This window comes from Aspergillus fumigatus, chromosome 6 (assembly GCF_000002655.1).
Source record: "Aspergillus fumigatus Af293 chromosome 6, whole genome shotgun sequence".
Lineage (NCBI taxonomy): Eukaryota > Fungi > Ascomycota > Eurotiomycetes > Eurotiales > Aspergillaceae > Aspergillus > Aspergillus fumigatus.
Genome location: NC_007199.1, coordinates 991168 through 1007276, shown reverse-complemented (window position 1 = coordinate 1007276; position 16109 = coordinate 991168). Strand labels below are relative to the sequence as shown.

The 16109-nt window shown below is 50.0% G+C and overlaps 4 protein-coding genes across 4 annotated transcripts; 3 read left to right on the top strand and 1 right to left on the bottom strand.

The window, feature by feature from the left end:
* Positions 1-64: 64 nt before the first annotated feature.
* On the top strand, positions 65-4465 carry AFUA_6G04390 (E3 ubiquitin-protein ligase BRE1; the record flags this gene model as incomplete). Its single annotated transcript, XM_742546.2, has 6 exons — positions 65-271; positions 335-529; positions 648-791; positions 849-897; positions 956-1503; positions 1560-4465. 6 exons carry the CDS (start codon positions 65-67, stop codon positions 2655-2657), a joined length of 2241 nt encoding a protein of 746 aa, XP_747639.1. The 3' UTR covers positions 2658-4465.
* Positions 4466-4543: 78 nt separating this feature from the next.
* On the top strand, positions 4544-7031 carry AFUA_6G04380 (protein kinase COQ8; the record flags this gene model as incomplete). The annotated part of the gene is made up of 3 exons (XM_742547.2): positions 4544-5521; positions 5576-5858; positions 5917-7031. The coding sequence occupies exons 1-3, from the start codon at positions 4703-4705 to the stop codon at positions 7029-7031; spliced, it is 2217 nt and encodes a 738-aa protein (XP_747640.1). The 5' UTR covers positions 4544-4702.
* Positions 7032-7170: 139 nt separating this feature from the next.
* AFUA_6G04370 (uncharacterized protein) lies at positions 7171-8192 on the bottom strand (the record flags this gene model as incomplete). The annotated part of the gene is made up of 2 exons (XM_742548.1): positions 7171-7266; positions 7341-8192. 2 exons carry the CDS (start codon positions 8190-8192, stop codon positions 7171-7173), a joined length of 948 nt encoding a protein of 315 aa, XP_747641.1.
* Positions 8193-8420: 228 nt separating this feature from the next.
* On the top strand, positions 8421-15936 carry atrF (ABC drug exporter AtrF; the record flags this gene model as incomplete). The annotated part of the gene is made up of 4 exons (XM_742549.2): positions 8421-12454; positions 12508-12728; positions 12782-15345; positions 15400-15936. The coding sequence occupies exons 1-4, from the start codon at positions 11133-11135 to the stop codon at positions 15934-15936; spliced, it is 4644 nt and encodes a 1547-aa protein (XP_747642.1). The 5' UTR covers positions 8421-11132.
* Between the last annotated feature and the right edge of the window lie 173 nt (positions 15937-16109).

Genomic DNA, 16109 nt, shown 5'->3' with positions numbered 1-16109 from the left:
CCAGGCCGATAATAGAACTGATGCGATGGAAGGTTGGTCCAATGGATAGCACGTAGAGGGTGACATGCAGAAGTCTAGACTAGATGCCAGGAGTTCGTCTGAACTCTGGGGGGAAGTGGGCTCGGTCACGTGGGAGGCGCTAGGCGACGCTAAACCTCCCAGGCCGAAAATCCTCCTGGCTTTCCAAGTCCTGCTTATCACAACCACCTGCACGGCTACGTCCTCCAACGTCACTCAGATTTTGTTGCCTACACGGGCGGGTACTGCTGCGGTTATTGCTCCAGGCTGGTTGCTGTTCAGTGGTGACGGCCTTTGTCGACTTATGTCTTTCTAGCCACTGATGCCGGCCACCGAAGCATCTCCCGTCGTATGTTCCGAGTCCGCTATCGTCAAGATGGAAGACCGGAAGAGACCTGCTACTCATGATCACAATGATTCCGCTCCACCATTGAAGAAGCAAGCTACTTCTGTCAATGGTGGGAGTAAACCGCATCCAGATGCCGATATGCCTTGGAAAGACGACCTGGAGGTGAGTTGCCAACCTTTGTCCCTGAGCCCTCAATTTGTAGCAGGGGGCTTTTTCCGGCCCACTTAAAATTCAGCTGAAGTCTGAAACTGTTTTGATTCTGACTTAATCTCTGTGACAGCGATTCCAAAAAGATGCGATATGGCGCCAGATGCAAGAGTACAAACGTGAGAAGATGTCTCTGGAGACGAAACTCAAAGAAATGTCGAAAGCTACGGCCTACCATAATGACCATTTACGTGTAATCGATGCCTGGTTCAATCAGGTAAGTATCCTCACGCATCTTCCTTGCCGCGGCAGAATCTCACTTCTCTTGCGATAGTTAATTGATGAGGTCAAAACTCTCATGGGCGCGTTGGATGAAGACAAAGGTAGGCACTAAGTTAAGTAGATCGTCATCTTGAGATCATCTCACTAATATTCATCTAGATCGGCCTTCGTTTCGAAGTTCGTTGTTATTTGAAAATATGGAAGACTTTGAGAAACACCTCAAAGCCCGGTCAGATGATATACGTGCCATTATTACTCGATTGCAATCTTTCTCCATAAATGCCCCCCCAGAGGTTACAGATTTGCAGTCCCAACTTGCGAAGAAATTGGCCGAAGAAAAAGGTACTATTGCCGAACTTGAGAAAGCTTTGGCCGAAAAGCAGCAACTGGAAGAAAGCCTGGAGGCAGCGTCATTACGGTACATGGTGGCTGAGAAGAAGCTCGACCGCGCAAGAAGCTTGACTGTCGCGAAATTGGAGAAGCAGTATCTTCTAGGTGCTCAGCGACCTGGGGGCGATAGTGCGTCTGGAAATCGGGAAGAACAGTCACCAGTCAACGGTTTGCCCTCAAGCGCTGAACGGAATACCGAACTGGAAGAAGCGCATAAACAGCTTGTGGCTGTTTCAGAGAAGCAAAAGGAACAGTTGCAGAAACTGGAATCTGAGAATGCAAATTTACTAAGCCAGATTACGGAGTTGAATATCAAGGTAAGGTGCTGTCGTCCGTTGTGCACACTGCTGCTGACTGGATATTGTTGATGTAGCGCACAAAGCCCACAGATGATGATTATGCGCATACGGATTTGTTCAAGCAACTACGATCCCAATACGACGACGTTGTTAAACGAATCAATCACCTGGAAGCAACAAACATACAACTACGTGAAGAGGCTGCAAAATTACGATCTGAACGGACTGCATATCGCAATCAGGTGGATGAGGAAACCCAGAACGTTATTGCCGAAAAGGAAGCGCAGTTGATGCGAGCTGAGACTGATTTAGCCCGAATTCGGAACGCCCGTGACGAGCTCTTGGCTGATCAGCAGATGCGGAAGGCCGCGCAGGAACAGGAGAAAATTGCGACAACTAAGGTCCAGGAACTTGCGGATGCTGCACAGGCTCGGATCAATGCCCTAGAATCTGAGGTGGACAGGCTCCGCTTGCAGCTTGACAACACAAAAGCAGCGCATACAGAGATCGACGATGTTCCGTTGGAAGAACTTCGTGCGAAGTATCAGAATTTGGAGCGCCAGTATTCCATGCTCAATACCGAGTTGACGTCGATGCAGACCGCCTGCAAAAAGTACTCTTTGTTGGCTTCGCAAAAGGTTGCAGATTTTAGCGCTTTAGAAGAGAAAGTCGCCCGATTGACTGCTGAGAAATCAAAAGCGGATCAGAAGTATTTCGCTGCAATGAAAAGCAAGGAAGCGCGAGAGTTGGAGGTTCGAACTTTGAGAATACAGAACTCGAAGAGTTCCGATATTGTCTCGCAACTAAAGGAATCGGAGGCCACCACTCGCTCTCTGTTGGCCAATATGGAGAAGCAGGCTAGTGAGACGAAGGAAGCATTGAATTCAATCATCAGCAAGCATCATGCAGCCCAACAGCAAATCGCGGAGAATAACATTGTTATTGACGGCCTCAAAGCCCAGGTCAATGAGCTCAAGGCCCTCTCGGTGTCGAAGGATTCGTCATTGGCGAGTGCTTCGAGCGCGTGTCGTAAAGCTGAGACTGAAATTGAGAGCTTGAAAGTCACCCTTGCCGATACCAAGAAGAGTCTTGAGAATTGGAAGAACAAGAGTTTGGGCAATTCGTCATCAGAGTATGAGATGTTGAGGGTAAGTCTTTCCGCGTATGCATAAGGGGTACTGATACTAAGTGATTGCCATTCCAGAGTCTTGCACTTTGTACTGTCTGCCGCAGGAATTTCAAGAATACCGCGATCAAGACCTGCGGTCACGTATTCTGCAAAGAATGCGTGGAAGAAAGACTCACTTCTCGGTCTCGAAAGTGTCCAAATTGCAATAGATCATTCGGAAATAACGACCATATGCATATTACGCTATGAGGCCTCTCAGCGATCGTTGAGTTTCCGATTTGGTCATCGGTCCGTTTCAAAATTTACATTCGTGTACCATAGTTTTCTATTGCCCTTCTCGTCCTCCCGATTTTCTCCCTAGCCTTTTTATTACCCTTTTTTTTTCTGTCGTGTTTCACACAATCATGGAAGGTTCATGGTGCGGTGTTTTTGCTCTACAAGGGGTTAGCAGGATAGGGTCTCACAGGGGCCGGCGTTTTGATTTACTGTTATGCTTTTCGAGCAAGATTTCTCGTTGCATAACGAGATCTGGCCAGACATGGTGGTTGTCCAGTCTTCGGCTTCAACGTTTTTTTCTTTTCTTTACACCCACTTTCCTTATGTCTTACTCTCTTTCAGGAAGAGAGACTGTTTGGATACCCACTTCTGTGTTCCGAGTAACACCGGTGGTGGGGAGCCGGGATGCGAGATGTAGGATTACCTAGGACGAGATGATGAATGCACCATGCTCATGGGGTCATGGCCTTAATGATGTCGTCTGACTTTCTTGTGGTAGACAGTTTCCCATGTAGGTGCTCAAGTGTTATGAATTGAATATTCTGCTATAGAGAAGCTCATGCCGCCCTACCCAGAGGTCTAAAGGAGGGACGATTTGGCCCGCATCTTCTACTGCGGTGTTCCATTCTCGGTCGATTCGTTCTGAAATCATAGCTTGCAGGGCCTTGCTGGCTAGGACGCTTTGCGCCTGATATGGCCCCATCACAGAGGCGCGAACTGCAGCACTGAGAACTGCTTTGGCATGATTCAGCATGAAAACATACGCCGTCTGCCGGAGATCGACACCCATAGCAAGGCATACAACACCCCATAGAGGAGCAAGATGACCTTTCGGTCCTAATTCATCCGCAGTGCCGACCCAAGATTTGAGAGCGTCGGAGAAGTTTTCAATCATTTGCACTGCCTTGGCAGCATCCGTCTCGCCAGCAGGCGGTCCCGAAGCATATGCGCTTCGAAATGCTCGCTCCCAGACGCCAAGTAAAGCCCTTCCCTGCGCGACACTTGCCCTCTGAGCAACTATACACGGCGTCGACGCGTCCAAATCGTTGTCTAGTGTCTCTAGTTCTCCCGGGTTCCTATAGGCTGCAAGGACATACGGGAGAGAGGTGCTTGCGATTGACGCAATTGACAACTTGAGGAAGTGATGAAACGATGCGATTGTTGTCACCGAGCGAGGCAAAGGTTTACTGTGGGCTAGGTAGGACTCCAGGCCGCTGGAGTAGGCAAAGGAGCCCAGTGGGAGGGCAGAATCTGACAGGAGGAGTAGTGCATGGTTTGGTGGAAGGTATGGTTCGTCTATTTTCGATGTCAGTCTTCAGGCACGACAATCATGGCCGTCGCAGGGTAGTCGTCACGGACCATTGGAGGGTAGCTCCCTTGTATCCTCTTGGCGGGCTAACGTGAGGCGTGTGCGGGCATTGCGCAAACGATACTCGAGATCTGCAATCTCTTTCTCCAAAGCTTGTATACTGTTCTTCCCATTCATTCGGACATTCCTCAGTGCGTCCAGAGAGAGGAGGAGAATCCTTCTGCGACGAGCCCCTCGATACCATTGCACCAAAGCATAAATAATGCCCGCTTCTTATCTCCCAGTCCAAATCCACTGATAAGCTCGTCCGAACATCGGAGTTGCCCGTCTCCGGCGGTGGATGTGGGCAGAAAAAGGCGGATGCGAGAGGAACGATGCAAGTAAGCAATAATGGTCCGATGTGAGCTTCTGATCGATTTTCCGCAAGTTGATACTACCCTCTCGCATTACATCATGCGATTAAGCTAGACCAAGAGCTTCTACTGACGAGATCATCTGATATTATGTCAGGAAAGCGTCTTCTGGATGCTATCCAACTATTCAATGTCGCGAAATCAGTTGCGACAAATCACCTTACGCTGCGGCAACGGCAGCTAGACGTCTTTACACGGACCTCTTCCCTCACCAAGGGAATTCAGAGACAGACTGAGGGCTTAATATTAACAGCTCAAGCTGCGGCTGCTCTAGCAAAGAGATTCAATGAACCTTCTCCTTCCGAAGCTGCGCCGAAAACCCAGCCCACCAGCACGACCGCGTCTTCTCAACCAACAAATGCGGCAGCTCGTTCAGGTCTCTCTCCGGACAAAGCGAAGAAAGCTCAACGACAGGCCGAATTTCAAATTCCGTCATCGGCTGCGGGGCACACTGTGAACAATGGCTCGAGTGCATTGAATGTCAGCGATCAACAGGATGTCTTTTATCAGCCTTCTCAAGAGTCGACGCCTGGGTTATCGGGGCTTCCTCGAGTGAAGCTGCCAAAGACCATCAGTAACACGCAAGTGAATTTGGATAGCTCTCTTAATGCGGACTCCTTCCACTCGCCTGTGAATACTGAGAAGTCTGCGTCCGAGGAAGTGTCTACAACAGAACAGCAAGATGTGTCGGAGGAGATGATGAAGGAAATTTTCCACAGTCCCAAGGTTGCCAGAATACTTTCCAAGAAAGGAGTCTCGGATATGAAGAATCCAGATTGGAGAGCTAAAGGCTTTTCTGAAAGTTCGGTCAGTCGAAGGTCGGCCTCGGCTCCTGTCGAGAAGGTCAAGCAAGTTAATAAGGAAGAACTGGAAAAAATTGGGGCCAGCATTGCTGAAGATGTTGCTCTGGTACGCCGTCTAGCCGAGTAGAATGACACAAAACGCATGTTGACATTTTAATAGAAGGATCACCTGATCGCAGCGGATCTCAAGCAAAGCGATACCTACAAGATGACTGAATCTCGTGTCCCATCGTCGCGGTTAGGTCGATTGTGGCAATACAGTGGGCTGGCTACCTCGATGGCCTTTGGAGCAGTGGGTGAGGGCCTGCGAAGGATGACTGGGGGCAAAGATGACTATGCTGGGTCTATAATGTTCAGTCCTGGGAACATGGAACGACTTGTGGCCAAACTCTCAAAAATGCGAGGAGCCGCTCTCAAACTGGGGCAGATGTTGAGTTTTCAGGGTTGGTATTCGGGAGTTCCTCCTTCCTTGCGTTGTGGTGGACACTAATTCTTTTTCAGATAACAAAATGCTTCCAGAGGCTATTCATCAGGTTTTGCAGCGCGTGCAAGATCGAGCAGATTATATGCCAGCTTCTCAACGAGACAAAGTCTTGGCTGACAACCTTGGACCCAATTGGCGGGACCTTTTCTCCACGTTCGATGAAGTTCCAATGGCAGCGGCTTCGATTGGACAAGTCCATGGAGCGGTGCTCAAGAGAACTGGCCAGCCAGTTGCCGTCAAGGTCCAATATCCGGGTGTTGCTGAGTCCATTGACTCCGACCTGAACAACCTTTCCATCCTTCTGACGGCATCTCGTCTTCTTCCAAGAGGTCTTTACTTGGACAAGACGATTGCAAATGCGCGGACGGAACTCGCGTGGGAATGCGACTACATCCGAGAAGCCGAGTGCGGCAACCGTTTCAGAGAGCTCGTAAAGGACGACCCTGTCTTCTTGGTTCCGGAGATTATCCCGGAGGCTTCAGGAAAGCAAGTCCTGACCATGGAACGTCTGGAAGGCATTGCAGTCACCAAGATCCATGACTTCACCCAGGCGCAACGTGATTGGATTGGGACGCAGATTCTACGCCTATCCCTCCGCGAGATCACCGAGTTCCGGTTTATGCAGACAGATCCCAACTGGACCAACTTCCTCTACAATGCGAAGACTAATAAGCTGGAACTCCTTGACTTTGGTGCTTCGCGCGAGTACCCTGTCGAATTCATCTCGAAATATATCAGAACGCTTATCGCGGCTTCCCGCAACGACCGAGAACGCTGCCACAGCCTCTCCATCGAACTGGGCTATCTGACTGGTCATGAGTCCAAGACCATGGTAGACGCCCACGTTTCTTCGATTTTAACACTTGCCGAACCGTTCATGGATTCTTCACCAGACGTCTACGATTTCCGGAATCAGACCATCACGGACCGAGTTCGGAGTTTGATCCCTGTGATGATTCGGGAGCGACTCTCGCCTCCGCCCGAGGAAACCTACAGCTTGCATCGCAAGCTCAGCGGAGCGTTCCTGCTCTGTGCGAGATTGGGAAGCCAAGTACGATGCAAGGAGCTGTTTGCAGACGCGATCCAGAAGGCGGAGAAGTCTGGGCTTGACGTTGGGTCGACCCGAAAATAGATCAGGAGGGAATATGGTGGTGGTGGTTGACACACATTGCCATGCTATGTATTATTATCGAAGGCCAAAGTCTACTCTTGTAATATAGATCCTGTAAAACGAGGGTATCATAGAATCTAGACTCATTTCAATCTGGAGACTATTCTTCCCTTCCATTCAATTGCGCAATGTAATACATTTTCAGTCGTCGCTCGCTTCCCATCCCATAGCGAAGATAAGTGATATTCAGGCGATCCTGTTCCGCATTTCCAAGCAGATCTCAAAGACGTCGTCAACCTCGCCCCAGGCATCTTAAACATTGGAATGTACCCTCCAGGTTAATGTAGCGATGGTTTCCAGATCCGATTCATCCAGGACAATGTCCCCTTCGCCAGGATTGGCGGGCCGAAGGAACAAGTGCTCGAAAGGTAGAGTTAGAGGGTATCCAGTCACGCGAATGGGATCGTTGTCTGTCTTCTGGGACATAACAACCCGCCGGGTTATTTCAGGGACCTTCTTGTTTTGACCCTGTCTTGTCTCCCGCGGGATCAATTCCCATTTTTCGACGACTTCTCTTCTTGTTTGGTGAACAAGAATGGTAAGAACAGTTTTCACGTCACCACCTGCTTCCAGCAACCACCAGCGGGCGTCATTCGCGAGCTTTGACCTTGGCTGAGAGTACGCGCATTGTATCACCACTGTAGGCCAGTGGTCAGAACGTGGTTGCGGAACGACGACGGGACGGTACGTCTGGTCGGCTTTCTTCGTGCGCCCGTTCGATGTAATCGCGACGTGGCCCATCACACTTAGCTGCAAGTCTAGCCCGTTCATAAACGCACACTTGCGGGTGATCATAGAATGGAGGGCGTTGTACCCTTGCTCATGAGCTGCTGAAGTCATCCTGACAAGAAGTAGAGCAAGACCTGGAATATACTCGAAAAATGAACTGGTGAAGAGCTTTTTGCATGGATGAGAAAAAGTCTCTGAAAATGTTTGCTCGTCAACATTCGAAATGATAATGTACTGGCTTCTACAGCCACTTGTGTCTTCCTCCAAGGCATGATATTCACTGTCAAGGACTCTAAGGAAATCTTGTTCTCCGCAGTACTGGTATTCACCGGTTGCAGGACTGACATGGAATAGCTGCTGGTAGCTCATCTGCCTACCTGCTCTCACTGCCATTATGACTGACTAGCTGGCTTTGATGGGATCTGTTGGGAGTGAAAGGTAGATGAGGGCAAAGTTAGGGTACCTCTACAGTATAATCATAAGAGTCCCAAAGGACTTGTCCTGGTTACCTTTTTGCCTGTCTAAGGTTTTGCAGTTATTTTTGTGTTTAGAAGTATATGAATTCATAAATACTGCATGCTTCAGCTATTAGGTAAGGTGTAGAATATGATGTCACTACTAGCTCCCAAGAGTAGTCACTACACTATGAAAGATACTACATATGGTCGGCCATGGCAAATTGTAAAGTCCCATAGTATCACTGGCCAATATCCATTGTAAACTATAGTATCATATGACATATCAAGGCGCATGACGAAGAAAACAAGCCATCAGTCTACACGATGCTATGAGCTGGGATCTATGTCCGCATTACGAAGAGGGTTCAAAGGAAAGCGTTAACTTGTATGTCTCGTGGGAGATGGGGTAACGTAGAATGGCAGCCTTCCTGAGCACAGCGTAACTGTACAGCCATCGATGGCTAAGCTGGGGTCTGATGAGTCGCGACCTGCTTGAATGAGCCTACTGAAAAGGCTTGTGCAGCTCTCGAGTAGTAAATCAGGCGCATTGCATGCTCATACGGATTTTGCACCACGCATATTCTCGCTGTAACATCGCTCTGAATATATCTGCATTGAAGACATGATATCGAGTCTCTGGTGGGAAGTAAACAAGGTAAAGGACCGAGAGTCCACTACCGGAGGCATTTGAATGTGGGAATTGTGGTTTCATGAGTGCTGCATGCAGGCTGATTTCAAAGCAGCCTATCTCAGAGAATCGGTACTATGTTTATTTCTTGAAGGCGAGTGCAGTCGGGCTGGTAGATTAGGCAAATTTCCAGGGACAGCGCAAGGAACTGAGGAAAATGAATTCCGCAGATGGCGCCATGCTGTGATTATTAATGAGCTTATTGGATGATGGCGACAAGACTCTTAGCTATGACTCTCCCTTATCGGGTTGGCGACCTGGTTAGTCTTAGTCCTGAAGCGGTGTATCTGTCAGCATTCGGAGTAAAGTGGATGGATGGTTCGTAATGGTGATGGTGACAAGACGCCTTTACATATGATGGATCTAAAAAGAAGGTTTACCAAGTCAGTGCACCATATCGGAAACTAAAGAAGATGCATGAACTGTAACCTATCAACGGTCCGGAAGCGATCAAGAATGATGCATATGCAGCTTGTCTTGGCAGTCCATGGTACTCCGTCCATAATCGAAACAAACATCAACCCGGTACCCGATGGAACTCGGCGACTTTTCAGGGTTTCGCTTCTCAAGTTCCACCATCCAATCATTACAATTACCCATCATCCTTTTCTTTGGGGATTGCTGTCCTATTTTCCCTTTCGGGCCAGCTCCACCACCTTCCAAGCTAGTCTCATATAATGACTGAAACGAAGTGACGGATTGATAATCAGTCAAAACGGTTCCTGATTTAGCTGTCCCACATTATTATACTTAGACGCAACTTCCTTGTCGAACACTCGAAACGCACGGAAAGGTGCCCGACTACTCCGTACTCCGTAGATGTCCCTAGTTAGGCACACATGGTGATCAGTGCGTATTGGAAAAACCCGCATCATGGGTGACCCGGTATCACCGTTCTTATCTTACCCTGGGAGCAGACACTGGCGGTGACTAGTAATGGCATTAATGGCTGACCCGAGGCTTCTCTTGCATGTGAGCCACGGCTCCGATAAGCTGACATGAGGGTCTGCTAAATAGTAAATACAGAGGTCTGGAAAGGCGGAGACCAGAAAAGGAAAAGGCAAAAAGGGGTGGCGTCAGCACTAAGCTTGATGTTAAAACTAACGCCGGTTGCTTATCTCCGACTCATATGCGCCACGATGGTTGATGACATAACAGATATGAAATAGTTAGGAGAGTCAATATTCGATGGACGATATGATGATGAATCTATACCGCAGATTGTGTTCAAGTCTCTGTTTATTTGATTCTCCTACTGTTAGCGTCCTTACGACGATATTGATACCAACTACTCGGTAGGTATCTTAGTAGGTGCAGTATGTACTGTGTAAGTTTAAATGCTGCTGTATCGATGTGGAGTCCTTAGAAATCGGGCTGTTCCGAAGTTTTGCCAAAACCGTGTGCGTCTGCTTAGGTAACTGTTTCTCTGTCCAATAATATTCCTGGAATTGCTGGCACGACTCATGTTGGATCTTGCATAACTCATCATGAGTCAGGAAGATCCAGGCTTCTGGGCATTCATTTGGGTATTTTGCATGAACGAAGTCGATGGAAACTCGGGGCCCACCTCTGCTTCGACTTCTGAAACTTTTTTTTCCACAAGCTCCACCGTCGACCACTCGGCTACGTATGCTTCTTGTCCGATGATTATTCGCTATCTCCGTCTGGTACTTCGATGACTCCCCATGAGTCTAAAGGATCTGCCTCCTTTTCCACTAGGTGGACCCTGTTTTGCACAAGCCTTACAAATCAACTATTCTTGTTTCTCTTTCGAACCTTGATGTCGCTAACGGACTTTACTAATATTCTGGACCCTGGGAGGTCACCGATATATAAGTTTCGACGAAATGACGCCCCAAGTTTCTCTGTCGCTTTGTTGTCGGAGCCGTTGCTGTGTTTCCCAGACCCTCTCCACTCCTGGTGCATTGGACTGGTATCGCCTCTCCGAATTGGACAGTAAACGGTATTGATTCCACTTATTCTTTTAATATTCCATCTATCTCTTCTTCAACCCATCTTTCGGTTTCCTGTACATACCTTCGACCTTCTTTTCTTGTCCGTCCTAGTCAACCAGGGGAATCTATTGAGTCGGTTCCTCTCTGAATATAAGACGAATCCTTCAGACTGCACAATTCATTTCAAAACTCCATAGTTTACCACAAGAAGGTATACGCATCAAACAGCGAGATGGCGGACGGTTCTCGTCTGCCAGAATCGGCAACAAGCACAACAATGGAGACCAACACGAATGAACACGCAAAGGTCCTCAGTCCAGATGCGGAAACGGTACCCTCGTCATCGATGACAGCAACCTCTTCTGAATTGAGTCTCGATGGCCGGTGGGGAGAGCGGGATCAAGGGGAGCCCGTTTCCCGCCGTGGCGCCATGGAGGATTTTGAGGAGATGAGGAGGGAACTGACCCAACTGAGTCTGAGACGAACGCGGTCGGTGGGAAAGGATGCCCATCGGTTGCGATCCCGGGCCTCCGGGCGAGCCAGTCAAGTTCACGATGAGGAGAAGGCAATCGACGAGGAGGATTCGACGATCGACGGTGACGGTGACGGTTACCAGGGTGGATTTGATCTCGGCGAGTTCCTGATGGGTGGTCATTTGGAACGGAGAACGACCACAGGAGAACCGGCGAAGAAGGTCGGTGTCTTGTTCAAACATCTCACGGTGAAAGGTGTCGAGACCGGAGCCTCCTTTGTGCGGACTCTGCCGGATGCTGTTGTTGGCACATTTGGCCCGGATCTGTACAGAATCGTCTGTAGCTTCATCCCACAGTTGCGCTTTGGGAAACAGCCTCCGGTGCGAGAGCTGCTGCATGATTTCACCGGTCTAGTCCGAGAAGGCGAGATGATGCTGGTTCTGGGCCGGCCTGGTGCTGGTTGCTCCACCTTCCTGAAAACCATCGCAAACGACCGGGGTGCCTTTGCCGGCGTAGAGGGTGAGGTCCGGTATGGTGGTCTCTCCGCTGAAGAGCAACTGAAGCACTTCCGTGGCGAGGTCAACTACAACCCGGAAGACGACCAGCACTTCCCGAGCCTGACCGTGTGGCAGACCTTGAAGTTTTCTTTGATCAACAAGACCAAAAAGCACGATAAGAATAGCATCCCCATCATCATTGATGCTCTCCTGAAAATGTTCGGTATTACGCACACTAAGAATACCCTGGTGGGTAATGAGTATGTCCGTGGTGTGTCCGGAGGCGAGAGGAAGCGTGTCAGTATCGCCGAAACCCTGGCGACCAAGTCGTCGGTTGTTTGCTGGGATAACTCCACCAGAGGTTTGGACGCCAGTACGGCTTTGGATTATGCCAAGTCTCTCCGGATCATGACCGATGTCAGCAAACGTACTACATTTGTGACCCTCTACCAAGCCGGAGAGAGTATCTACGAACTCATGGACAAGGTTCTGGTCATTGATTCCGGACGCATGCTCTATCAAGGCCCTGCGAACAAGGCGCGCGAGTACTTTGTGAATCTCGGTTTCCATTGCCCAGAGAAATCGTATGTCTCTCTGTCCCTCACTTGAAACTTCCCCTTCGCTAACCACCTGCTAGGACAACTGCTGATTTCCTTACTTCAATCTGCGACCCTAACGCCCGTCAATTCCAGCCCGGCCGAGAGGCTTCTACCCCCAAGACCCCTGAGGAGCTTGAGGCTGTCTTTAGGAATAGTGAGACTTACAAGACTATCTGCGACGAGGTGGCTAGCTATGAGAAGAAGCTTCAGGATACGGATCAGGAGGATACCCGCCGCTTCCAGAAGACCGTTGCCCAATGTAAGTTTGCGACACTCCCTAGTACATGCTTACCGAAAACTAATTCCCTTCAGCCAAAAGTAGAACGGTGTCGAAAAAGTCCAGCTACACGGTTTCATTTGCTCGTCAGGTCCTGGCTTGCGTGCAGCGTGAGTTTTGGCTCCTGTGGGGCGACAAGACATCCCTCTATACAAAGTACTTTATCATCATTTCCAATGCCCTGATCGTCTCTTCCCTGTTCTACGGTGAATCCCTCGACACCAGTGGTGCATTCTCTCGTGGGGGTGCACTCTTCTTCTCGATCCTGTTCCTCGGTTGGTTGCAATTGACGGAGTTGATGCCCGCCGTTACCGGACGGGGCATTGTTGCCCGTCACAAGGAGTACGCCTTCTACCGACCATCTGCCGTGTCTATTGCTCGGGTGGTGATGGATTTCCCTGCTATCTTCTGCATGGTTGTCCCGTTTACGATTATCATGTATTTCATGACGGGGCTCGACGTGACCGCTTCCAAATTCTTCATCTACTTCCTGTTCGTGTACACGACTACATTCTCCATCACTTCGTTGTACCGCATGTTCGCTGCGCTCTCTCCCACTATCGATGACGCCGTTCGCTTCAGTGGCATTGCTCTGAACATACTTGTCATTTTCGTTGGTTACGTCATTCCCAAACAGGGCTTGATCGACGGCTCGATCTGGTTCGGGTGGCTCTTTTATGTGAACCCTATCGCGTACAGTTATGAGGCCGTCTTGACGAATGAGTTTTCCGATCGTATCATGGACTGTGCACCATCTCAGCTGGTGCCCCAGGGTCCGGGTGTCGATCCCAGATATCAGGGCTGTGCTCTCCCTGGGTCTGAGCTGGGTCGCAGAGGCGTCTCGGGTAGCCGGTACTTGGAGGAGTCTTTCCAGTTCACTCGGAGCCATCTGTGGCGCAACTTTGGTGTCGTGATCGCTTTCACTGTACTGTATCTTATAGTCACAGTCCTCGCCGCCGAGTTCCTTTCCTTCGTCGGCGGTGGTGGCGGTGCTCTTGTCTTTAAACGATCGAAACGTGCCAAGAAGCTGGCCACCCAGACCACCCAGGGCAATGATGAGGAAAAGGTTCAGGACGTCGGTGACAAGGCTGCGTTGTCGCGGGGAGAGGCGATGTCCGCAAGCAATGGCGAATCATTTAAGCGCATCTCTTCCAGCGACAGAATCTTCACCTGGTCGAACGTCGAATACACGGTACCTTATGGCAACGGAACCAGAAAGCTTCTAAATGGCGTCAACGGATACGCAAAGCCTGGAGTCATGATCGCTCTGATGGGTGCTTCAGGTGCCGGTAAGACGACACTCCTTAACACCTTGGCCCAGCGTCAGAAGATGGGTGTGGTGACTGGCGATTTTCTTGTCGACGGTCGTCCTCTGGGCGCCGATTTCCAACGGGGCACTGGTTTCTGTGAACAAATGGATCTTCACGACAACACATCTACCATCCGCGAGGCTCTGGAGTTTTCAGCCCTGCTCCGTCAGGACAGGAACGTTTCCAAACAGGAGAAGCTCGACTACGTCGACCAGATCATAGATCTGTTGGAGTTGAATGATATCCAAGACGCCATTATCGGTTCACTTAACGTGGAGCAGAAGAAGCGGGTGACAATCGGTGTTGAGCTTGCAGCCAAGCCCAGCCTTCTCCTGTTTCTGGATGAACCTACGTCTGGTTTAGACAGTCAAGCTGCGTTTTCGATTGTCAGATTCCTGAAGAAACTCTCCCTGGCCGGACAGGCCATTCTGTGTACCATCCACCAGCCCTCGTCGATGTTAATTCAGCAGTTCGATATGATTCTCGCCCTGAACCCCGGTGGTAACACCTTCTATTTCGGTCCAGTTGGCCACGACGGTGGCGATGTGATCAAGTATTTCGCAGATCGTGGCGTCGTCTGCCCCCCGTCGAAGAACGTGGCTGAATTCATCCTCGAGACCGCTGCCAAGGCAACAACGACAAAGGACGGCAAGAAGATCGACTGGAACGAAGAATGGAGGAACTCGGAGCAGAACCAGCGGGTCCTGGACGAGATTCAGCAGATCCGCGAAGAGCGTAGCAAGATCCCAGTAACCGAGACAGGGAGCCCCTACGAATTCGCCGCGTCCACAATGACGCAGACTCTACTTCTCACAAAACGTATCTTCAGACAGTACTGGCGCGACCCGTCGTACTACTATGGAAAGCTGTTCGTCAGCGTCATCATCGGTATCTTCAACGGGTTCACCTTCTGGATGCTCGGCAACTCGATCGCCAACATGCAGGACCGCATGTTCTCCATCTTCCTGATCATTATGATTCCCCCCGTCGTTCTCAACAGTATCGTGCCCAAGTTCTACATCAACCGCGCCCTCTGGGAGGCCCGCGAGTACCCCAGCCGTATCTACGGTTGGTTTGCCTTCTGCACCGCCAACATCGTGTGCGAGATCCCCATGGCCATCGTCTCGAGCCTCATCTACTGGTTACTATGGTACTACCCCGTCGGCTTCCCCACGGACTCCAGCACCGCAGGCTACGTCTTCCTCATGTCGATGCTATTCTTCCTCTTCATGTCTAGCTGGGGCCAATGGATCTGCGCCTTTGCGCCGTCGTTCACCGTCATCTCCAACGTATGTCCACCCGTCTCCTTTCACCACTCGCTTCAACGCTAACACCCTCAACAGGTCCTCCCTTTCTTCTTCGTCATGTGCAACCTCTTCAACGGTATCGTCCGTCCCTACCGCGACTACCCGGTCTTCTGGAAATACTGGATGTACTATGTCAACCCGGTCACCTGGTGGCTCCGCGGCGTCATCTCCTCCATCTTCCCCACCGTGCAGATCGACTGCTCCCCCTCGGAAACAACCCACTTCAACCCGCCCCCGGGCCAGACCTGCGCCAACTACGCAGGCAACTTCATCACAAACATCGCCAAGAACGGGTATCTGCTCAACCCGGACGCAAGCGCAGACTGCCAGTACTGCCCCTACAGCAACGGCGCGGAGTACATGGCCACGCTGAACGTGCACGACGGCGACAAGTGGCGCTGTTTCGGGATCTTTCTGGCTTTTGTGATTATCAACTGGCTGTTGGTTTATTTCTTTATCTATACTGTGCGTGTGAGAGGCTGGTCGTTTGGTATGGGGTATTTGTTTGGGGGGATGGGGTTGGTTATTGATAAAGTCAAGGGTGTTTTTAAGAGGAAGTCGGAGAAGGCGTGAAAATATAGAACCCAGACGCAAAGGATGAGATCAAAGTGATCTCAATGAGGGGTCATGAAAGCATTCCCGTTGGATCGTGATACTGATTTACCCATAATCATTCTGCATATATAGAAGCAAAAATAATGCATAGACAGCGTTCTTCATAAAATCACCTTCAATTCTCAAACCCA